The sequence below is a fragment of the Solanum lycopersicum genome, chromosome 6 (assembly GCF_036512215.1).
Source record: "Solanum lycopersicum chromosome 6, SLM_r2.1".
In the NCBI taxonomy this organism is placed as follows: Eukaryota; Viridiplantae; Streptophyta; class Magnoliopsida; order Solanales; family Solanaceae; genus Solanum; species Solanum lycopersicum.
This window is the reverse complement of record NC_090805.1, coordinates 47176197-47200988: the sequence shown is the minus strand read 5'-3', so window position 1 is coordinate 47200988 and position 24792 is coordinate 47176197. Positions and strand designations below refer to the sequence as shown.

Here is a 24792-nt window from a genome sequence, read left to right as displayed (position 1 = left end):
TCTTTTTAAGCAATGATTTAGTATATTTGGAGAATTCAAAAAATACAAGTGTATTACTATACTAATCCAAAAAGAAGGATCGCGTTGATAAGTTTTACTTCAGAAATGAAGTGATTCCATAAACAGGATTCAACCTTTGATGGTAATCAACCCTTCAGTACTATGCCGCTGTGGCTTGGATCGTTGCTACTGCATGTGAATAAATGCACACATCTATCCTAATATATTGTATAGAAGTATTAAAAGATTTAGCTGAAAAACGATATCTTAAATTGTGAATAGTTTAACATCAAGCATAACCAAAATAAATAGATCCAAAATTTTGGTAGGTCACGCCTTTGACAAACTCAACTAAAACAAATGCAAAATTTTAGAAGACTAGAATCCATATTCAGACAGGAAATCCAAAATGAAACAAAGTCTAAGCTCCAGGGACCTCTGTCTCTGCCTCAGCCACTGTTTCTTCAGCGGGTCGATCCAACTTCACACCAACATCTTCTGAATAGTCACCATGCACCTGCAAAAAGATAACTCATTAGTAGTTCCAACAAAATAAATTTATTGCACTTTCAAACCATCCATGAATGGTGCCCCAATGTAGAGAGTAGAAACAGAAAACAATCCAAACTTACCTCCATCAGCTTGCCAAGATCGAATTTAGGGGCCTTCAGGATCTTCACTTTGCGAATATAAACATTTTGGAGTGGAAAAATGCTTGAAGTAGCTTTCTCAATCTCTCTACCAATTGATTCAGGGATGAACTTTGCTACCAACTCCTTCAGGTCACAGGAACTTGCTTGGTTTCTCATGATCTGAACCATCTTGCGACGGATCTAACACAATAAGACAAACATGCTGATAAGTAATCAAAACTATACCTGCCACGTAGATATTTTTCAGATAAGTAAATAAGTGCAATCAAGTATAAAATACCACCAACCTGACGGATCTGGCTGCTCTGAGCATAACATGTACGCTTCTGTTGGTTTGGACGCTTCTTTGTAAAAGCAATGCAGAACATCCTAAGAGTGTAGCTATCTGTAGTCTTGACATCCACATGAGCCTCAATCAAAGTCTGCCACTTGCGCACCAGAGACCTCAACTTGTCTGTTGTGAAGTCCATCCCCTGAAGATAGCCAACAATAAAGTTATTTATTTTTCTCAAAACAAAGTCAAATTCCATCCATAAAAATAGCTATACTCCAGTCTTGTGAAGAAATTATAGCGTAAAAGAATCATCATACATGGAAGTTTGTGAGGACATTCCTCCCTTGCACATCTTCTGCTCTCAAGCGGATCTTCCTGAAAGCCTGATCCTCATCCTTCTGAAGATCAGCTAAACTGACTTCAAAAACTCTGTGCTTCAGTCCTTCGGAAGCAATCTGGAGCCACAATGGGACAAATGCATTTGTTTAAGTAAAACTGGATTTGCAGTCATATAACTCAATATTTAAGAGTAGAAGCTTCCACCTTAGTATAAAAAGGAGGGAGGAGAGGAGGAGGAGGGGGGGGGGGGCTGATGGGTCTTAGAGATATATTCGACCTCAAAATAAAATGAATAGACCATAATAGGCAAAGATAAATATATTTTTGAAGAGTATGGTCAGCAGTTAAAAGCCGTACAAACAGATCTAAACTACAAACAAAATGAAAAAGTTGACAAAACAGTTTGCTGAACTAACCAATCAAAGTTGAAAGAAGAAAACTAACATCCTACACATATGTTCTATAGCACAAAAATAATTATTACCATACTTCAATTTCAAACTAGTAGGTCTGGTATGTGAATCCCAAGTATCTGCCTTTGACTCTAATCACTCTATACCTACACGCATAGTATTTTCCTAACATGTTACCCAACTATAGTAGGTTAGCACTGTACTCTTTTTCTTTCCATTAATTTACCCTTAGCTTATCCTTGCCATTAGTGTATAGAAGAGGCTAGTAAAGTTTGAATGGCATTTTAGATATAGAAAAATGAGTATAATGCTAACCTTGCAATCATGTTGATGCATTAAAAAGTTCAATCAGTTGAAACAATGCATTTTCAAGTTTCTATCTGTGTTTAGTGACTAGTACTGTTACACTATCTTTTTGCATTCATTCGTAATGCTATCTTAACAATCGATGTACTGGTTTCTCAACTGCAACTTGTTTGGTGTGCCTCTCTTTCTGAAATAGCCCATTAGCTCAAAGGCATGAAACGTAATATAAGCAAGAAGACATCACTTAAGTAAATCTACCTATCATCTCCTGCGCTAAACTTCAGGGAAAAACTATGCCTTAAGCAACATTTTAACTAGATTCAAAGGCATTCAATATTGTGAGGACTCATCATAAACTGGACTACCTTCAAACTGATAATCACCTAATAGAAAAAAAAAACTTTGCACTAATAACCAACCTACCACTCCTATATTTTGGAAGTACAACAATCTTAACTTTATCCAAAATGTTAGCAACAGAGTTCCGTCATCAAATTTCAAAACCTGTATAATCTACTTCCCCAACCAAACACTTTACTGTTCAATGTGTAGATATGTGTTGAGATTTGCATATCTTAAATTACAACCATATCATACCCCTAAAGAATAGTCCGGGTAATTGTATTAGATAATTAATCTGGATTGACAATTGTTGGAATCAAAAAGCAATTATGTGAAAATTTATATACTAATCGAAAACATTCAAAGAAAAAAAAAAGAGAGAGAGAGAAAAACATAATTACAAAAGCGCAAAAAGAAGTAGAAACTGAAGAGAGATTTCGACCTTAGTACCCTGAGTCCTAGTGACGAGGGTTTTGCCAACGTTCTTGATTTCAAAAACTGATGGTGCCTTAATGTCATACCAATCCTTCTTAGCATATGGATCGGCCGCCTTCTTCTTTCCTCCCTTCTTTCCCTTTGAAATCCTCTTGTTCTTACTGTACAACAAAGTAACAACATTAGAATCAAAAGATACAGAAAAAGTAAAAGTTTCAAATCGGAGTTGAAGACGAGAGATACCCGACAGCCATCTTGAGAATGAGAGATTGGAGCTGCTTTCAGACGGGGGGTTGGGGGTTATGGAAGAAGAGGAAGGTGAATCTATATTACTGCAAAACCCTAGTTTTCTTTCAAACAAGCAGCTGCTTACTGGACCTTTTTGGGCTTACTTACAAGCCCATGGCAAAACAAATGGGCCACTAAGTATTGATTTGGCCCATAGTCCTTGTGTTCATTTTAGGAAAAATTATATAAAATATAGCAAACTAATAACCTAAAATAAATGGAGTAGCTAGGATTTGATTTGATTTAATTGTGCTCCATAGTAAACGTTGGCTAAAGTTTCCACGCGTCTCTCTCCCAAAAATCTCGCTCGCCACTCTCCATTTTCGCTCGCCTCTCTCGCTTTATACACAGAAGTGTATAAACTTTGTTTCTGTTTTGTATAAAGCGAGAGAAAATTGTATATACACATGCAAAAATATATATACACTTAATTATACAATTTACAAACATTTTACTTCAAATATTGCAGAGAAAAAGGCCAACAAATTATACAATTGCGAATTATATAATTGCAATGAAATACAATTTTCTCTAGCTTTATACAACAGAAGTGTATATATTGTGTTTCTGTTTTTATATAAAGCGAGAGAAAAACATATATCTTCTTGCTATACATTTATAATTATGCAATATACATACATTTTAATTTGATTCAACTGTATGCAAAGCAAATTTTATAAAAATATTGCAGCGAAATAGGCAGCGAATTATACAATTGTGCATTATACAATCGCAGTGAAATAGGATAGCGAATTATACAATTGCAGCGAAATAGGCCAGCAAATTATACAATTTAGGCGAGCGAATTATACAATTGTATATATATAGCGAATTATACAGTTTTATGTTTTCTATGGAGCGCAATTATGCAAACTTTGTTATAGCATACTAATATGAATTTTTTATTTGCTATATGTGAAAGCTGCCTTTCATTTTATTATGCAAAATATTCCTGCTATTATTTAGATTTTGTCATTTTTTTTTAAAAAAAATAATCATTGGAATATCATTTTATAGGATAACGTGAGATTCTAGTCTAATTTTAAGAGTATGTCTTTAATCATTACTGAAATGTTAGACTATCGTTTAACGATTACGATAACTTACAAGTTTTTACTATGGTTTAAATGTTATCACATAATACATAGTATTTAACGAGAAATAAAGAAAGGAATTGTTTATTAAATAATCATCAAAATAAGAATAACAGGTGATTACAATTAAGTTCATTGAGTTTTATGGTTAACTAGCTCAGGATATTTGTACAAATAGGTGTTTTCTTAACGTATGATTGTGGAATTTAACGTACTAAGAATGAGTGCGTCTTTTTAAAGTAAACGAGAGTCAACAAAATTGAATTACAATATCAAAAGTACTAAAGACACGACGATTTAAAGGGTAATATGATTTTACATATGAATGTAAAAGAGCAAATATATTGAAGAAATATAAGAAAGGAAAAATATAACTTATTCGTGAGTGTACAAATAAAAGGCAAACATGATAATTGTCCAATAAATATTTTTTTATTACTTTCTATATTTTAATTTGTTAGTTAGTTTATATTAGGCACGAAAATTAAAAAATAAATAATATTTTACATCTTGTGACTGTAAACTAAAGATATGTGGAATGTACCAAAATATTTTTTAATTTTTAAACATGTTACATAGTAAGTTAGAATTTGAAAGTTATCAAAAAAGTAAAAAAAAAAAAAAAAAACCTCTCCTTTAAAACAAATTTAAAAAGAAAATATGACTACAAATGAAAATTTGGAAATATTATTTTTTACCTTTATGAAACGGGATAAAGATTCGGTAAAGTATAATTAGGTCAAGTAATATTCAATGAGTTTCGTGCAATGTGTACCATATAATTTATCTATGGTTGAGATCCATTTAAATTATATACTTATTAATTGTAATAATAAAAACAACATAGTTGTAACTTTTTAATTTTTTTAAAGCTATCAAATAATATTTTCAAGGAAAAAATTTAAGATTGACGGAAATATTCAAACTTTTTGACTTATTACCCGACAAACTTATTCAGGAGTAATGTCACACATGCTTTCTCCAAATTCTGAAGTAATCTCCAAGAATAAATCAAACTTAAAAACATAATTAAGTTCTAAATAATAATTCAACTAAAGAACATAATACATTTTTTAAAAAAAACTTAATTGGAGGTTTTCAAATAATAATTATAAAAATATATTTATTCAAATTTTTCAAATGCTAAATTCTTTGAAATTAGTATAATATGAAAAGTCCAATACAAGTACGAGGTTTGACAGATAAAAAAGTCGGAATGTCCCTATATTTCCGTTAGTCTTATTTTTTTCTTGAAAATATTAGCTAGGGTACACTTAATTTGTTTTATTTGATAGTATTAAAAAATAAAAATAAATGACGCATTTGTTGTTTTTATTTTTAAGGTGAATATATAATGTAAATGAATATACAATTTAAATCAATCTCAACTATAAATTATGATGTAATACACATATCATGAATCTATAAAGTTATTGAATATTACTTGACCTAATTATACTTGACCGGATCTTTATCCTATGAAACGTTTAGTAGAGTACACAAAAATAAGACTGAGTGTAGTGTATTAATAATTCTGAAAATATTTTTAAACCATCGTTTCGTTTTAATTTAGTATATTCAAAATTGTTTTGTCCTCAGTCATGGTTATCTATGTATATATTACTTATAAATACTACTAATATCATAATTTATCATATATTAATTATGATAAGATATATAACAAACAATATTTAGTTGCTATTGTTATATAGGTACCTGTGGCATCTGCTAAATTTGTCCTCCAATAGTGGAATCTTACCATTTTGTCAAATTACAATTTTATCGTCTACTTATTCAATTTTGCTTAAAAGTAATTTATTTTTAGTGATTTTTGAATTTTAGGCTATCTTTTTTTTTTGTTTTAGAAGTGTTGGGATAAGGGAAAAAGTTTTTTAATACATAAAAAATAAAAATAAAAATATTGAATGTTTCTAACTATTGTCTAAGCTTTTGACAAAATTCCTGGAGGCAAACGTCACGAGAGGCTTCAATCAGATGTGTCTAATGGACATTCGAATCTAACAAATCTTACGTATGAACTGCCATCACTGATACACTTCTTTTCAAAAGAAAATAGTAATTTTTTTAAAATTTATCATCAATTATTTTTTTTTCTGGACTATGCCTTAAATTTTTTCTCAAAAGCAAATTTATATACACTCAAATTTGTCATATGACATAACAAGTGAACTCATGTGCTTATAAAAACATGCGACTCTTATAAAAAAGATAGAGAGAATGATTGAAAGCATCACTAAATTTAGCGTGAATTTAGAGGTGTATTTCATTTACATTGAAAGATCGCTAGTGTATTTAAATTCAGTAACCAAGTAAAGTGATGTTTTTAAGATTGTCAATAGTTTAAAAAACTAATAATATGTATCAATTTTAAGAGTTTTCTTGATAGGAGGACTGTTTGTCTATATAGATTGTTGAGAAAGTAGATAGAATCAAAATCTTATTAAGTTTAATGTTTGTTTGTCAATATTGAAAAATAAAATTTATACTCCGCCAATATTCGAATTTAAAAGAGGAAGGAAAAAGAGTGACTATAGCAAGGTGAAAAACACATATGGAAGAGCACAAGTGAATTTGGAGAGCCCAATGAGACTGCAAGAGTCCGTGAACCAATGAACAGTGGCAACATAATTCTTTTCATAATAGTAATAGTAAGGGTCATCTGGTGGTGACTAGTATGATCGTGCTTACGACAGTCTGACTTTTGAACGACTAAGCAATTACTAAGCTTTCGCTTATTTCCAACAACCAATTAGAATAAAGTGTGTTTAACCGATCCATTCCGAATCGATCGAATCGGTAAGAAAATCGTAACATGGGAAAATCACGAAAAACACGAATTATTTGAATAACCTTGAGATATTTTTTTTTACTACCCTTCAATTCTTTGTTTAATTTGGTTACAACGTGTGAGATAACATATCAGATGATTAATAATTATGATTAGGACAAGTTACACCTTTTGTGGGTGAAATACTAATTCCGTAATAATTTATCCAAGAATAAAAATTTAAAACATAATAAAAGTACTCCTTAAACCTTCGTGAATAAACAACTTAATAATTATTAGTGAGTATTTTGACAACAAATAGTTTCTACTTTAGAGATTATATTATCGACAAACTAAATAATCAAATAAAAAATAATTTCAATATAATCAATTTCATCATAACTTATCTCAACATAATTAATCTCAATATTCGAAACACACAATCTGTAACAATGATAGTAATAATACTCCATGAATAAATAATGATGGTGACATTTTTGACAAAGACACATTTTTGGAAAAGAACATTTTTATACAGTAACCAATTTGGATTTATCTCTCTCACACATACCCTTCAAACTAGTCAGGTTATCATCTCACTAAACAAAAAGACAACTACTACTTAGGTATTTTTGAAATTTGTAAGAACAAGAAATAAAAATGTACTAGCATATTCCAATTAGATAAATTTGTGTATGCATATTGATAGTGTAACCAATTTTGAGAAAGTGTACGGTAATATCGAGGAGATGAGAGGTAAATAATAGGTGTAAGATTGAGTGAAGGGTTTAAAAGTTTAATTTCATAAAGTTTAAGCGTTCATTTCACAAAATCATGATTAGAATAGTCTGGTTGACAACTCTTTAATCATAATTTTTCACATTACATGTTTATATAAAGACTACAAGATAATTCCTATATTCTATATACATATCTTTAGTTTTAGACCATAAAATTTTAAAGTCCATTTTACTTTTTTAAACTTCACGTCAAATCAAAATTAAATGAACAAATTAACATACACGACTACTATACATGGTACTAATAATGCAAAGCCTTTGTTATCGTTAGAGGAGGAGTCAAAATTTAAACTTTATGAGTTCTGAATTCTAGGATATATAACGACATCCTACAAATGAGTTCTAAATTTAAACTTTTTTAAATATATTTAATGAAGTCTTCATAATACAATTATATAATCATCTGAACAGAAAATATTAAATTCGACTGAACTCATACCATCTAGCCCCCCAAACACCACTATCTAAGCAAAACTATAAATAACTTTAACTCATGCTAACCTATATTTGTATAGCCAAAAAAAAAAGTAAGTAGGAGTAATATTTTATGATGTATTAAATGTTGATTCTGTAGTGGTATTTTATTTTAGTCAAGAGAGGGGGCCTGGTGTGTACTGTTAAAATGGAAAACAAAAGCAAGAAGTGACTCATCAGAGAGTAATTTGTACTAAGGTACTATCAGAGGGTGTCCAAAATCCAAGAAGCTTATGTAATGTTACTTTCAAGTATGCAAAAAAGAGATAAAAATATGAAGCAGGTAAAAATAAAGTCATATTCTCTCTCTCTCTATTATGAGTGTAGTGTATTTGGGTTCTGACTGATATAATGGGTCATGCATGCATGGGTCAATCACTTCCTTCCAAATATTTCCAACTTTATTTATCATTTGATTTCCATTCTTATTCCCTATTACTAGTCATTTCAAGTAACCCTAATTACTTAACACTTTCCCTATATATAAAGAACTATTTAGCTATTACTTCTTCTACATAATAAGACATGGAGACAAAAAGTACTGAAAATTGTAAAGATGAGGAGCAAAAAAATCACTACTACTACTCTAATTCTACATCACCAGGACTATTAAGCTCTCTTGAAGATGAAGAAATTAAGAGGAAAATATGTTGTCACTCTTTGTATGGTCTTTTGGTTCAAACTCACTTGGATTGTTTGAAGGTATTTTCCTCAATTACACTCATCAACAAATTAGGGTTCCTTAATTTTTAGGTTACTCAATTAGTAAAGTAAAGTCGTGTAGTGTCTTTCCGAGATAATATCTGTTAGTTGAATAAGAAGTTCGATATTGATTAATTACTTAATTAGCAGGTTTGTTTGGGGATTACTGAGATTGACAAAATTGATCAAAAAACCGAAGAAAAGTCAGCAAAATGTAACAAAGTTATCTCACACACAATGGATCATCAAACAGAATTGAACAATAAGTTCAGCTCACTCACAATGGATCAACCAGCTGAACTGGACAACTTCATGGTACTAATAAGTTTTATCTCTTCTTTTTTGCTTTATAATTCCATTTTATGGACAGTAGTAGCAGAAACAGGATTTTCATTAGTTCAACTATCTATACATACAAATAAATTGACTTTGTATACGTAGTGTGATTTTTAGAGGTCTAGACACAACTAGAAACAATTGTTTTCCCTTCCACGAATCAATGAAAAACTTGTGTTGTATAAACATGTTTTTCCCATGACCTAATTGTGTTTAAAATTAGTATATATATACTAGGTTTAAGGTATATATGTAGCTTTAATTTTTGTGTAAAAAGCTAATTCAAATGGTGTGGACAGGAAGCATATTGTGTGGCTCTAAGCAAGCTCAAAGAGGCAATGGAGGAACCTCATTTGGAGTCCATAAAGTTCATCAATCATATGTATTCTCAGCTCAGTGAACTCATGGAACTTCCTACTTCTACTTCCACTCCATCTAATTTTGGTAACATTAATTACTGCCATTTTCATTTTTTTTAAAACCAAATTTAGCACACACTTCATGATAGTAATTCATATTACTAGCTGTTGTAAATGAAGAGGAACGGATTTTGATGTAATAATCGCATACCTAGATGTACGCGTTATAAATGACAAAATCAACCGGTAAGGTTCTCAATTTGTGCGATGGAACATAATTTTTTCATCCAATCAAATCACTAGAAAAAACAAATTATCAGTGAATTAAATAGTACAAGTCAAACTTCCTTTTTTTTTTTCCATATGAAACCATTATTATGTTTTCTCACCGATTTAATACAAAATATTCATATGAAAATAGCCTCTAGTTATTTTTTCAGTCAAAAAATAGTAATATTAAATTGTTAATTCTTGTAACTTAATTACATCATGTTAACTAAGTAAATTATTTTCAAAAAAAAAAAATTATTTCCATAAGTACTCAGTCAAAATAAGAAATTCTGACTCTCGAAATTCAAATAATATCATATCCATATGAAGGCTAATAAGATAGTTATAAAAGTTCACAACTTGATATTTGTTCTTTTAAGAAACAAGAAACTAAAGTATCTAGCAATTGGTTCTTGTTTTTTTTTTGTTTTTTTGTAGATGGGATGAAGGCCCATGGCAACAAATGAATTGGTGGCATGAGGAAGCTAGATGATTGATAGAGCCAAGATTCTATAAGCTCATATATAATTTATCTAATTATTTATTACTAATTAAGTTACTTCATCTATATATGTTTAGCGATCTATGTATGGCTAGATTGCCACAACTCGTATGTTTTTTTTTCTTTCTATGTAGCATAATAATGTTAATAATAATGAGGAATCCCAACAGCTGGTCGAACTCATAATTAAGGGTTTGAGATGTTAATTCTGATATGATTATAAGATAAATTATGAAAGAAAGGCTTGTTGATGAATACAACTCCACCTATTAATTAATTATATATATATATATATATATATATTACGTTCGTTATAACGAGTCTCTATAATTTCACGAATGAAATTAATTGAAGATGTTAGTGTGACATTTAATATTACATTGCATAATATATTAAGTCATGTCTCATGCATGACACTCACTGCTGCATTTGCTCTAATATATTATGTGAATATTGACATTTTATGCCTCGTTACTCGAGATATTGTAGAAATGGCATAAAACTAAAGATACTTAAATTTATAAAAGACTACTCTATAGATATTGTTAATTGACTATAGATGTATCATTCTAAAGCAACCAAGTGAATACAGAACTGCTTGAGTAGTCGATCGATCGATAAATAGTTCATATTAGACATTTAATAGTATCTAATGGCAATAGTAAAATGAATACAAACAGATGAATAATTCATTGGTTTTGCTACACAGACACTTTTGTTTTTTTGCTATGATCAGGATAGTTTTGAGTATTGGATCATATCATATCCTAATATAGAAACCTAAGTCAACTTAAACAGTTGAATGGGTCACAAGTCAAAATCCACACTTTGTAACAATCAACTTGCATAAGTTGAACAATAAAATGAGTGTCGATTTTTTTTTTATCATAATTTTGTTCAAAGATGGAAAGGACACTTTTCTCGGGACGGATTCAACAATTGATTGCTTGTGTGTTCACGACAATTTAACAATATTTGCTCAATAATATTAAAATATTTATCGAATATTTATGAAATATTAAACTATGAACTCAATTATTTTCATAGAGATTGACATTCTGGAACATGTAATGAGATAAGATGTAGATGATGAGTCCAATCAGATAAGTGATCATAATTGATTAGGTGTGGTTAGTCTATATAGGTAGCACAAAACCTTTTTTTTTCTTCAGTCTTGTCGGATTATGTCACCTATCCTTAATGACCTTCCTTTCATCTATTGTTTCTCTTTTGCCTTCTTACCAATAAATAATGAAAAAACTTCGTAATATGATAAACTTCAATATATATTTAAATAATATAGTTATAGTTTAACTTTTTTTATGTTATATGATTATAACTATATAATCAATAGCAAATTTAATTGTATATCAATAATTAATTTTTTTATGTTTAATATAAATACACAATAAATAGGAAAATTATTATTAAACTCATAATTATTTATGTATTCATATCTTTTCTTTCATCAATATCCTTATATTACAGACTTTTTTTTGTATTTCCCCCCCAATTCCTTCCAATGCAAGATCCTTTTGTATGATTGTATGAGTGATTTTTGTGGTTCAATTCATTATACTTATATTTATACTTATATTTGTGGTTCAATCAAATGTCAAATGTTTATATTTAATAATACTTATATACATAGATAATTGTATTGTAATATTAATAAAATGGTGATTTGTGAATACAAATATATTTGAATACATAAGTAATTTATTCAATTTGATTAGGCAATACAAGTATAGTTGGATACATTAATACTATATTTTATAAATGAATACCTAGTTAACGTCAAGCCTCAAGTATTATAGAATACTTCACAAAAATTAGATTGACGTTCTGTTGTTTTTTTTTATTTTTTATATGGTCGAATACTTACACACTTTGATACATACACATTCTATTGTGTTTCTATTTTCTTATTTAACAAGAGTGTATTCATATTATAGTATATTGGTATATTCAATTTTTTTTTTGTAAACAATAGTGCATCCATTTTACAAATTGTTGTATTCATATGCTAAAATTGTACTACTTTACCTTGTTTCATACAGTAATACATTAAATTTTTATAATTACTTGTATCCTTGATATATTTATACTTTAAGTTTTATTAATAAAAATATCAGTTTGAATTCAAAGTATTCATATGCTAATTGTACAAGTAATACATTTTTCTTATTTAGTTATTGTAATTACAACTGTATTAGTGTACAAATAATAAAAAATAAAAAAAACATATGCAAAAATACAACGAGAAAAGACATAATAAACTTTTATATTCAAAATTTTATGAATATCTTTATGATTAGTATTTAGTGAATACATTGTATTTAGGAATATAAATACAACATTTTGTATTATGTGAATCAATCATATTTGCATATAATATGTAATTATTACTTGGTAATTTAATAATAAGAATTTTAGTTATTTAGGAACATAATAAATGATTGATACTTGAAAGTTATAATAACATATCATACCTTATTTAGTGCATTGTATAAATACCAATAATAACAATAAAATAAAATAAAAATTAATACAAACATGCCGCTAGAAATTGACATAAAAATATAGTCATTTTTAGTAAATAACATATTTATAGCTATTAAACTTCTATAACCCTATAGATATAATTATTTTTGTAAATTGCTCGTTAATAATCCCTGTGCCTTCTGATATACTCAAATCACGTGACAAACAAAAAATTAGGTAAAGGTGCAAGAACACTATGGCAAAGGATCTTTACTTTCTTTATTTAAAGTTTAACATTATCTATTTCATTCGAGTTTGAAATCTAGATAATTTACTATCATATCAAAATTCTATTTTCTTAATAGGTTAGTTTAGATTCTATATTATGCACTACTAACAAAACGTCCAAACCGATAAAAATCAATTTTTGATAATTTATTTTATCCTAAATATTTTTTTTTAAAAAATATTTTAATATAATAGATCGTTAAAGGTTAATTATTTTTCAGTGCAAAAATAAAAGAAACTGTAAAAAAATTGAGCTCAGTAAATAGTTATTTTAAACAACCAACCTCCTTTTTTTTAAATACTCACCTTCAATGTTTGATGTTCTTGATAGAGGGTAAGCCTCTTAAAAAAGGGGTGCATACTACATTCTAGGTGATTTTTTCTACATAGAAATGAGAAAAGAAAATTTACAAAATATATAAAAATGAGTTTAGAAGCAACTGTTATACATTTTTAATTAAAATTCTAAGAGACAAATATCTATGGACTATGCTTATTATGGGCCGGGAAAGGGAGATCAATCGAAAATATATGTAATTCTTTTCACCAAAATATGTATATACTTTAATTTACATATTTAAACATAACATATACAATCGATCTGTATAAATATTATTCTTTGAACATATTAATAATAACTAGGCTTCGGAAAGATACATACTGATTTATTAAAACATGACTCCTTTAGTGTTTCTAGTCACGTTTAAAGAGGATTTTTAATAGATAGTTATATTATAATAAATTTAATTATGCTTCACAACTATAGTTTGTATATTTAAAGGTTGTAGTTAAAGTTTAAGCTGTTTCATTTGTATAATTGAACAATTTTTATATAAACTTGAAATAATTTTGAACATTTAACAGTTACACTAATTGTACTATACAAAAGTTGTACAATTCCTAATTATACAGACATTCAAATTATACAAATTCGAGACTTCATCCCACATATATAACATTTATTGTTGATCGCGAGTGATAATTAATTAATACTATGACTCTAATAACTAATTAACTATTATTTTTTATTAACTATATAGTTTCCCGGTAATAATAGAAATCAAATGTGCTAGAAACATAAAAAGAACAGAATTGTTAAAAAAAATATAGTTGAGATACCAGTTTGAAACTATCTTAAACATAAGGGATCATTTTTGTCATTTTGTATATTATATTTACCAATATGAAGACTGAAAAGAGCCCTTATCTGTAGCAGCAGAAGAAGAGAAAGGATGATGAGTCTCTCCATTGCCTCACCTTCAGGTGTTACCTTCACTTCCAAGATGAACCTCTCTAAATCCTCCTTCCATGGCATTCAGATTCCTAAAATCATGCAGGCGCGTGCAGTAAACGCGCCGCCTCACTCTTGTTCGTCTTTGGTGGTGAAAATGGCGAAGAGGGAAGAGGAATTGAAGGAAATCAGAACTAAGACTACTGAAGAGCTTCAGGAAGAGATTGTGGACCTTAAAGGTGAGCTATTTATGCTTCGTCTTCAAAGGTCAGCTCGAAATGAGTTCAAGTCCAGCGAGTTTCTGCGAATGCGCAAAAGGGTACTCTCTCTTACCTTTGGAATTAGCAAATTCGATTGTTAAAATCATAGTAATTGTGAAGTTTTCAACAGTGTACTGTTTTTAATGTCACCTCATTTCCAATTATTAGATTTAGGTGCATATCTGTGCGAAGAATGTAACAGTTCCTAAATATGGGAACACTGCAGAGAGACCTTAGCTAGTTAGACCACACGTTGTTGAAGAGTTTTATTTGAATGGTGAATTTGAGTCTTAATTAAATCCAATTTGTGACACTTACGTTTTAGAAGGAAGTAGTAACATGGTAAGCGTTCCTTGTGTCGCGCAGCAAGTACTGAAAATAGATGGGGTGTATGATTAAGGAAGAAGAGTAAGTGCACCCTAAAAGTAAATAGGACATAGTTAAGAGGTAGGGATGTCTATACCAGAGGTGTCTGATCAATCCCATAACCGATTCTCTTTAATTGACTATACTGATTTATTCCGTATGAGCAGAAGCTACAATAGCAGCTTAACCAGCTTAAAGCGGTTTCAATGTTGCTCAAAACTTGTCTTAAATGCTTTTATCAATATGTATTATGAATCTTTCCTCTTCTTTGTTTTAGCATTATTCACATATCCGGTGCTTGTGTTGATAGACTATTTGTCTCTTATGGTTGTATGTACTTGTGTCTGTGTGTATTGCAATCATTAGTGCGCTAATAAGGTATACTTTTCCTCGCCAAGGAGTAGTCTCTTCTGAAGAGGTATAATCATGTCCATTTTCCCATTTCTCTTATTTTAGAAATTGCATGTTCCTTTTTCATGTATTTACTTCTTGGATTTATTTTACTTCACTTTGACGTGATTTACATAATGTGCTAGATTGCAAGGATGCTTACAGTTAAACGGGAGAGAGAGGTTGAAGAAGGGATTAACAAGAGGATATCCAGGAAGCTCGACCGGAAATGGAAGAAAAGCATTGTCCCTAGACCACCACCCTCTTTGAAGAAGCTACGAGAGGAGGAGGCAGCAGAAGAAGCTAAGGAATCTGCCTCCTGATTACAGACAATTAAACTAGCAGGCAAATGTTGTATTTCTTTTCTGGCCTCTCCTCTCATTTGTTTCTTCCTCATACGTATAGTTTATAACTGCTCCTGAATTTTTGTATTGAATCAACTTAATTTGCAAGTGACCATTCTTAACTATGTTCCCAGTCATTGAGGATTGTGTCAATTTTCTTCTTGTCAAAATTGTACCTAAATGGTGAAATCTGTTTCGCTTTCTGCCAAGTTCTCTTTCATTCTGTTTCGTGTCTTAACACTAGTGCTGCTATTGGTTTTCTTCAATGCAGATGTCATTCTGAATAATGAATAAGAAATCTTAAATATACTAAAATCAATAACATTTAACCAGTCTTAAAAAGACTTATTACTTGTGCTATATTGCATAGTTTAAGCCAAAGGCTCCGGTTTTGACAAGGTGATTATAGCATATAACCCAAACACCAAGACACAAAAGCATATATCTACTTTTCAACCAAAACAACCCCATCAAAGAGTGTGATCCGTTGCGGACTTTTATGTTTAACCCCGAATATGACCTGTTATACTCAGACAAGTAAAGTGAAAATATTAATCTAGTATTGCGTGTCTGACGAGTCACCAAAAATGCCTCCCAGGATTGATGATCCTTCATTTCCACCATTGTTGTCACCACCACCTATGATCCCCTGCATGAAAGTCTGACCAACCTGCTGAGCTGCACCTTCTACAAGTCCTTGTATAGCAGCATTCATCAAATTATTCCCCAAACCACTGTTTGACCCTGGAGTCTGCATATACTGGTTTGGCCTCACTTGTCCTTGAATCATAGTAGGTTGCAGGAACTGTTGCTGCGGAACTGCACTTGTACTGGCACTATGAAACAACTGGTTTGGCCTCGCTTGTCCTTGAATTTTAGGAGGTTGCAGGAACTGTTGCTGCGGAACTGCACTTGTACTAGCACTATGAAACAGCTGGTTCGGCCTCGCTTGTCCTTGAAACACTGTAGGCTGTAGGGAATGGTTGTTAGTTATTGCACCTGTGCTTGCGGCATGCATAAAATGATGTGACCTTGCTTGTGTGCCCATAATAGCCTGCTGGAATTGGTTAGTGGCCCCTGGGAATGAATGGTGGTGCTGGAGGGCAGTTGACTGTGAAGCTTCCTGCCTAGGGGCAGAAGCTAAACAATCTAAATGAACATCAAACTCACAAGCAGGACATCTATAAAGCCATTGCTTGACTCCAATCTTGCGGCATACATCACAAGAGAAGCCTTTGGCATTAGCATAAGGATTCTTGAAGGTGAGTTCAAGCGAGCATTGGTGCAGTTCGTGTGTGATTTTGAGGGGTTTAGATGCACAAATCACATGGAGATCAAACTCACAATAACTGCAATGGTAGCTGAAGCCGGTTCCATGGCGTTTACAGGCATCACAGTTGAATTGGCCACCGGGGTATTTGGACGTTGGGAGGAGGTTGAGAGAGTGGTTCGGATGAGAGGGGTGAGTAATCAGCTGTGGGAATTTAGCACAGCTTAAATGAAGAGTGAAGTTGCAAGGCCTGCATATGTACATTTGGCCTGATGGTGGAAGTCTGCATCCTGAACAAGGGCTTAGATCTTGGAGTTGGGTGCATAACTCCAATTCATGTGGATGACTAAAGTGCTTTAGGCTTGATGTTTGATCATTGTTCAATTTCACCCTTCCCATCTTCTTGCCTCTTTTCTCTTCTTTTTCCCTCTTTACTATTCTGATTTGGAGCATAAATTGTTATAAAAAGAAGGTGATTAGGGGATGAACTGTAGCTAAGACAGAGAGGCAACCAGTTGACTTTTGGAATTTATGGGATTAAGTCTATGTGCAACACGGTTTGTCTCACTGATTGGGATGTGTGCAGTAATGCAAACAGCATTGATTGGTTCTTCTTTGACCAATTCTCTTAGGATGTGTACTTCAAGTTTTCATTGTGGGGTGGCTGCTCTCTAGCCTTTTTTTTCTATCCGGTGTCCGGAGTCCATGTTGGAGCGCAACCAAACCCACTTTGCGCACTGCATGTCCCATTTGGAGGTGATGCTCCATACAAAGGGTCCAAACCCGAAACCTATAATTAAGGTCAGTTCCACAACTGCACTACAACCGGGTCGGTACTCTCTAGTTTCTAAATTAAGAATATGATACATTAAGAGCATATTCATTCATGTTCAATTTCAGATATAATGTTGTTAGAAGGAAATAAAAATAAATTGTGGGTGCAAGTATTACGGTTACCTTCCTCAAAAAATAAAATATAAAAATGAGCGAGTGTTAGACCTAGTTTAAATGTTTAATACACACCCTAACCTGAAATTCCCTCTTTCACCTGCAAATTAATTAGACGACCTATTTTAATTCCATATGACATTAAAGTATTCTGAGTTGAACCCAAAAGTCACCAAAGTGATGCAGTAGTAGGTTTGTCAAATAGTCGTGGGTTCGAGTGTAGCAAACGAATAAAGGCAGGTAAAAGAAATAAAAATCTCAATAGAAGCAACAAAAGTTTGGTAGAGTTATTTTTTCATCTTTTGAAGTCGTAGTAGATTATATAGCACATGTTTCATAAAAGATGTATGATAAAATAATTGAGGTGTGCCCAAATTAATATTATCATTGATTATAGGAGAAGTTTATTTATGATTGAGTTGAGGATCAACTTGATCGCCAGTGGCTGGAATATTCAATACACAGTAGTTGAGTTGACTTTTTATACGTGCTCATTCAGGGATAAGTACTGGAAACGCGAAAGAGAAGAAAAGAGTTACTAGTTTCATTAAATATTTTCTTATGATGTTAATTTATAATATCAACTTTAATCACGAATCACCATTATAATGGGATTAAACATAGAACCCTTGTTTATATATTGGAGCAAGGGCAGATTTTCAATTTATGATGTATAATTGTATATTGTATTAAGCATACCATACTTGTATAATACAAGCAAATGTGTTTTTCACAAGTTGTTGCAAATGAATACTAATCTGGGACTGCAAAAATACTCGCTAAGCAGTAAAGAAGGGCAAAAAGGAATTAAAGTTGTTGCAAATGAATACTAATCTGGGACTGCAAAAATACTCGCTAAGCAGTAAAGAAGGGCAAAAAGGAATTATAGTCTGTCAGACAACCATGAGACCATCTTAAGCCTGAAAATCAGGTCTAAGATTTATCATCTACCGCAACCACGACTCTAGGAGCCATGGATGATGACTGTTAATCACGCTCTGGTCACATGGCCATGCTTCATCAACCAGACTTGGAATCCTGTCTCCTTAGAATATAAGGATAAGGTGGTACGAGCCTATAGAACAGATCCTGTTCAAGTAAGGTCGTGACATATCCTACTGGTACGAAGCATTATAAAGCTGGAGCTTATGTATTGCACTGCCGATGTGGGAGCAATATGTTGGCCCCTGACGCAGCGTCGCTGACTACTACGCAATCTCCAAGTCTCAAGTGCAACAAAAGCTTCGATGATTTTTGATTCATTACAGAAAACTAATTATACAATAAGGTATAAAGATCATTAATTTCGTAAACCAATTCCCAGTTGGAAGAACGGTTAATAACTGTGCTCAAAGTAGTAAACTAGAAATCCTTTTGAAGAAAATATATGCATATGCAGAGGAAGAAAAAAATCATTCAATTCCAATATAATAAGGGAAAACTCCTCAAATTCTTTGGAAAATTCACAACCTTTCAGAAATATCACTATCTTTCGAGTAAGTCACAATTTTTCAAAAATATCGAAATCCTTCTGAAAAGTCACAAAAAATGACAACCTTTCATTTTTTCATTGCACACCTTTTAAACCTCAATAAAAACCGAAGTAAACAGAATTCTCTGCCTACAATAAATTCAGTAGCAAAGCCTAATAGTTTCTCAGTATTTCATTCGACAATCAATCAAAACACCAGTAGAGATGGCCCGAACCAAAGTGAAAGTGAATAAACAGCAATACCATAAATCAAGAATGGCAGAGATCTCAAGGTCAATACAATCAAAGAAACAAATTATAACAAAAGTATTCGAAAAGGGTGATGAAGTTGAAGTGGGAAGTCACGAAGATGGATTCGAAGGTTCTTACTACAGAGCAACTATTCTTTCTATGTTTGACCCTAATCATTACATCGTCAAGTACAAAACTCTGTCAACTGATGATGAATCTGAACTGCTGGAGGAGGTGATCCCTACAATCGAGGTCCGCCCTGTTCCGCCTCATCGAGATGGAACAATGTCAGAACACGGATTCCGTTTATATGATATTGTAGATGTGTATGCCAATGACGGATGGTGGTTTGGATGCATCAGTGCCATAATTGGAGAAGAGTATTATGTCTATTTCCCTTCAACTGAAGATAGCATTGCATACCCTTCTCATGTCTTGAGATTTCATCAAGAATGGTCTAAATGCGGGTGGATATCTCTCATGTCATCATAAGATACGATTTTCAATGAATTCAGCAAATTATAATTTATCATTCTTTTATGTCGATTCACCAAATCGTTACATATGCTCATAAACATTTTTTAATTATTTTTCTCTCAATCCTAATCCTATTCTTTTTTCTTCTCTCCAGAATTGACACTTCAGACATTACCTCAGTGCAAGGGCGGTTGAACGTAATTGGGGCGTAAAGCGAAATTTTAATTCACGGCCTAAATATACTTTATATACGTATTTATTAAAAAAAATTACATTATTAAGATGAAAATTATTAGTACTTAATATTATTTTTTCGTTTTATGTAAGATTTTATAAACTCATCATTGAAAAACATCTTTAAGTGAGACAATTATTATTTGTATTGTTAACACAATGATACAAGTAATAAGTTGATAAATATTAAATAAAGATAAGAGTTAGAACCATAGAATTTGACTTAAAAAGTTGATGACTTGGTATACCTCATTTTAATATACTTAAAATAATGCTTGAAACTAAAATCTAAAAAGAAATAAAAAAAAATTTGTAATTCACTTTGTAACACTTTTCGCTGTTAATTTTCATTTTAACAAAGTACAAAAAATGTTAAGTAACTAAAATAATTTATTTTTTAAAAGAATTATACTTTTTATCATAAATAATTATTTTTTCTATAAAAATATTAACATATAATTTATTTTTAATAAAAATTTGAAGCCCCAAAATTTGGAGGCCTAAAACAAAGGCCTTATCTTTTAGTACATAGAATCGGCTGCCACAGTGAAGTGCAATCAATTAATGCAAAGTCATATATTTGTGAACAATGTTTTAAAAAACGGCTAGTACCAAAATCGCTTTTGGGACACAAATTGAAGGCGTAGATTTATAAGGCTTTTAATTTTTAGAGTTGTACACATCGGGCATTACTTATTTTTTTTTTAAAGTTATATTTTCTTTTATTGGTGCAAAAATATTTATATTTTAGTTTTTCAGATTGTAGTAATTTTTCTATAATGGATGAATATTTTTTCATAGAAAATGACATTGCTATAAATAAATTTTAAATAATCATATAAAACCAGTAAGTTGAACGATTTTTTTAAAACTAGAAAGTTTACCGATATTTTGTTAAAACTCATAAGTTGGACGTTTTTTAAATTGATAAAACTAATTTACATTGAATGACTTTTTGCTAAAACTCGTTGAACGAGAGTTTGATAAAACTAAAAAGTGTAAACTATCATAAATGAAAAACAAAAGAAAATAGGAAAATAATGCCCATTAATCACCAAAGGTAACATAATTCTCTGCCTATAAATTGACTTGCAAAGCCTCACTTTCAATAATGTGTTTTCCAATGATGGATGGTGGTTTGGATTTATAAGTGGGATAATTGAAGAAAATTACGATGTCCATTTCCCTACAACTGGACAGGAAATTGCATATCCTTCGATTTCATCAAGAATGGTCTAATGACGATTGGGAAACCTGAAATGGCAAGGATGGATTTTCAATTTTATGCTGATCTTGATTTCATGAAATTCTTGATTAATTTACCCAATGCAATTCATGTTTAGTTAGTTGCATATTGTTATATTGCTGATTAAGAATTTTCATATGCTAAACATATAATTTCTAGCCTTGCATTGTGGTATTTTATATTATTAAACTCTTTACATTTTTGTTTTTCTAAGGTAGCTCGAATTCAAACATAAATGGACACAAATTCATGATATTTTAAAAATATAAGCGTAAAATTACTAGTCACTCTAAAATGATAATGTAGATCGACGCTAAGTGATATGAAATAGCTCCATCACAATTTTTTATACCTTGCAATAGCTCAAGTACCTAATAAATTAGGAAAGTTAGAAAATAATTTAACAAATATAAAAATAGGAAATAACTCATTCCAGGAAAAACCAAAAGAAAACAGGAAACAGTTTTCTCTGCCTTTAAATTCAGTAGTAAATCCTCATAGTTTGTCAATTTTTTCATTGAATTGAATCAAACAATCAATCAGTTGAATCTGCAAAATGGCCTCAATCAATGTGACAGAAATGAACTCAGTGCAACTCCATCAATCAAGAATGGCGATGCTCTCAGAGTCAATCAAATCGATTGCATTCAAGAAACAACAGATAACGAAAGAATACGAAAAGGGTGATGAAGTTGAAGTGGCAAGTCAAGAATTGGGCTTCATAGGCTCTTACTACGCAGCAACTATTATTTGTTCCACTGGCGACGATTACTACAGAATCAAGTACAAGACTCTGTTGACAGATGATGAATCTGAGCCACTAGAGGATGTTTTCTCTGCAACCGAGCTCCGCCCTGTTCCACCTCATCAACATGAAAAAATTCCAGAAAACGGATTCCGTCTATACGATATGGTTGATGTATTTGACAACGATGGATGGTGGTTTGGATTTATCAGTGCGAGAGTTGGAGATGAGTACTATGTCTACTTCCCTACAACTGCAGATAACATTGCATATCCTCCTCATCTGTTGAGAATTCATCAAGAATGGTCTAATGGCAAGTGGATATTTCTTCCATGACAGTGAAGGATTTTTGACTTGCACTGATCTTTTGATTTCAAGAAATTCTTGATTTACTGTAATTTGATATGAATGTGACTTAGCTTATTGATCAGTCTCTTTATCCCAATTCATCAAGTTTAGTTGCAAATTGTTATATTGATGATTATGATTTCAATATGCTGTAATCTGTATAGTGAGAAACGAGAATATATGAACTTGTTACTCTGTTTTTTAGTTGAATTGTGCTGTATAATAAGATGCATTACTTTTCTGTCATAATAAATAAATTGGTGATATGCCCATATCCTGGTTTATATCTACAGGATTGAGATATTCTTGAATACAGTCTAATGTGAAATCTTGAATATATAGCTGCAATCAGAAACTGGAAAAGAAACAAAAAAAGGGAAGAATGAAATTGAGTTGAAAATCTAATGGAAAATTATTCATCACAGAGCTTGTAGAGAATTCTTGAAAGTTTGAGACATGTCAAAGACACCATTTTAAAACTCTGTATGTCATAATTTAACAAATTCTTCTAATATAGAACTAAATCTCTTATCTTCCCATGAAAAAATAATATAAGTATATATAGGTCTGAAGAACTCAGATGATCACAAGAGTTACAAAGCTAAAAAATTGCTGCAGTTTGGAAAAAGGATTAATGGCTCAAGAATTTAGTTATAAGAAAGTATAACTAGCCCCTTAAACATTTGTAGATGCTGAAAATTGTATACTTGGACCTATTGAGATACATATTATGTCCTTTTGGTTCACCTCAGCTAAATAGTAAATACTTGCTGACTATACTGACCTTGACCAACACGATACTATCATTACGATTTCTCCAACTCTGTTGGGCTTCAAATTGACGATATCCATTGGCAAAAATAAAGTCGAGTCTGTCAGACAGCCACGAGACCATCCTAGGTCTGAAAATCAGGTCTAAGAACGATCATCAACTGCATCCACGGCTCGAGGAGCTATGGAAGGCATTAATCACGCTCTGGTCACATGGCCATGCTTCATCAACCAGACTAGAATTCCTGTCTCCTTAGAATTTAAGGATACAATGGTACGAGCCTATAGAACAGATCCTGTTCAAGTAAGGTCGTGACATATGCTACTTGTATGAAGCCTCATAAAGCTGGATTTTATGTGTTGCACTGCCGATGTGGGAACAATTTATTGGCCCCTGACACATTGAATAAAATTTGTCAGATTTCAATTTTTGAATGGTTATAGAAAAAATAATAATTATGCATTAATTTTTTTTAAACGTGTGGACAGTTAATTTTGTAAAAACCGTTCCAATACCCAGTAGGAAAAACGCCATAGCAGCAGTTGCCATGAACTCCAAAATAATTAGGAAAGAAAAAATTAAAAAGAATTGGAAATTTCCTATTCCGAGTTATTTAAAGGAAAACCAAAAGAAAAATCGGAAAACAATTCCAGGAAACGAGAATTCTCTGCCTATAAATTCACTTGTATAGTTTCTCATTCAATTCAATCTTCAGTAGAGTCTGAAAATAATGGCTCCAATCGAAGTGACAGAAATCAATTCAGAGGAACGCCACACAATGCTCTCAGAGTATATAAAATCAATAGCATTCGAGATAACAAAAGTATTCCAAAAGAGGGATGAAGTTGAAGTGGCAAGTCAAGTATATGGCTTCATAGGTTCTTACTATGATGCAGCTATTCTTTCTCCTGTTGGCGCTTACCATTACAAAATCAAGTATAAGAATCTGTTGACTGTTGATGAATCAGCGCCCTGGAAGAGATGGTCAGTGCAGCACTGATCCGCCCTGTTCCCTATCAGAAAGCGGATTCCGTCTGTATGATATGGTTGATGTGTTTGCCAACGATGGATGGTGGTTTGGATTTATCAGTGGGAAAATTGGAGAAGAGTACTATGTCTACTTCCCTACAACTGCAGATAACATTGCATATCCTCGCGATGTACTGAGATTTCATCAAGAATGGTCTAATGGCAAATGGATATTTCTTCCAATGGAACACTTTTACTTATATAATAATCGTTTATTATACATTTTTTGATAATCAATAAAAAATGCGAAGAGTGTGTGATA

General features: G+C 31.6%; 7 protein-coding genes and 2 non-coding genes across 9 annotated transcripts; 5 read left to right on the top strand and 4 right to left on the bottom strand.

The window, feature by feature from the left end:
• Positions 1 to 247: 247 nt before the first annotated feature.
• Positions 248 to 3156, bottom strand: LOC101268112 (small ribosomal subunit protein eS1). The gene is made up of 6 exons (XM_004241413.4): positions 3006 to 3156; positions 2770 to 2923; positions 1245 to 1382; positions 941 to 1126; positions 633 to 833; positions 248 to 517 (listed from the first exon to the last, which is right to left on the bottom strand). The coding sequence occupies exons 1-6, from the start codon at positions 3014 to 3016 to the stop codon at positions 422 to 424; spliced, it is 786 nt and encodes a 261-aa protein (XP_004241461.2). The 5' UTR covers positions 3017 to 3156; the 3' UTR covers positions 248 to 421.
• A 5563-nt stretch (positions 3157 to 8719) lies between these two features.
• PTS (PETROSELINUM) lies at positions 8720 to 10627 on the top strand. Its single transcript, NM_001247449.3, has 4 exons — positions 8720 to 8908; positions 9059 to 9223; positions 9544 to 9688; positions 10312 to 10627. Exons 1-4 carry the CDS (start codon positions 8732 to 8734, stop codon positions 10338 to 10340), a joined length of 516 nt encoding a protein of 171 aa, NP_001234378.1. The 5' UTR covers positions 8720 to 8731; the 3' UTR covers positions 10341 to 10627.
• A 3614-nt stretch (positions 10628 to 14241) lies between these two features.
• On the top strand, positions 14242 to 15875 carry LOC101268403 (large ribosomal subunit protein uL29c). The gene is made up of 2 exons (XM_004241414.5): positions 14242 to 14697; positions 15541 to 15875. The coding sequence occupies exons 1-2, from the start codon at positions 14380 to 14382 to the stop codon at positions 15715 to 15717; spliced, it is 495 nt and encodes a 164-aa protein (XP_004241462.1). The 5' UTR covers positions 14242 to 14379; the 3' UTR covers positions 15718 to 15875.
• A 170-nt stretch (positions 15876 to 16045) lies between these two features.
• On the bottom strand, positions 16046 to 17985 carry LOC101268692 (uncharacterized). The gene has a single exon (XM_004241415.5). The coding sequence runs from the start codon at positions 17459 to 17461 to the stop codon at positions 16295 to 16297; it is 1167 nt and encodes a 388-aa protein (XP_004241463.2). The 5' UTR covers positions 17462 to 17985; the 3' UTR covers positions 16046 to 16294.
• Positions 17986 to 18843: 858 nt separating this feature from the next.
• Positions 18844 to 19063, bottom strand: LOC112941743 (small nucleolar RNA U3). The gene has a single exon (XR_003247316.1). It is a non-coding gene; the product is annotated as a small nucleolar RNA U3 (small nucleolar RNA).
• A 589-nt stretch (positions 19064 to 19652) lies between these two features.
• On the top strand, positions 19653 to 20171 carry LOC101248787 (protein AGENET DOMAIN (AGD)-CONTAINING P1-like). Its single transcript, XM_004242095.1, has one exon. The coding sequence runs from the start codon at positions 19653 to 19655 to the stop codon at positions 20169 to 20171; it is 519 nt and encodes a 172-aa protein (XP_004242143.1).
• Positions 20172 to 22192: 2021 nt separating this feature from the next.
• LOC101249095 (protein AGENET DOMAIN (AGD)-CONTAINING P1-like) lies at positions 22193 to 22717 on the top strand. Its single transcript, XM_004242096.5, has one exon. It carries the CDS (start codon positions 22193 to 22195, stop codon positions 22715 to 22717), a length of 525 nt encoding a protein of 174 aa, XP_004242144.1.
• Positions 22718 to 23598: 881 nt separating this feature from the next.
• Positions 23599 to 23814, bottom strand: LOC112941740 (small nucleolar RNA U3). The gene has a single exon (XR_003247313.1). It is a non-coding gene; the product is annotated as a small nucleolar RNA U3 (small nucleolar RNA).
• Positions 23815 to 24231: 417 nt separating this feature from the next.
• On the top strand, positions 24232 to 24760 carry LOC138349413 (protein AGENET DOMAIN (AGD)-CONTAINING P1-like). Its single transcript, XM_069299753.1, has 2 exons — positions 24232 to 24363; positions 24470 to 24760. Exons 1-2 carry the CDS (start codon positions 24232 to 24234, stop codon positions 24758 to 24760), a joined length of 423 nt encoding a protein of 140 aa, XP_069155854.1.
• Positions 24761 to 24792: the final 32 nt, after the last annotated feature.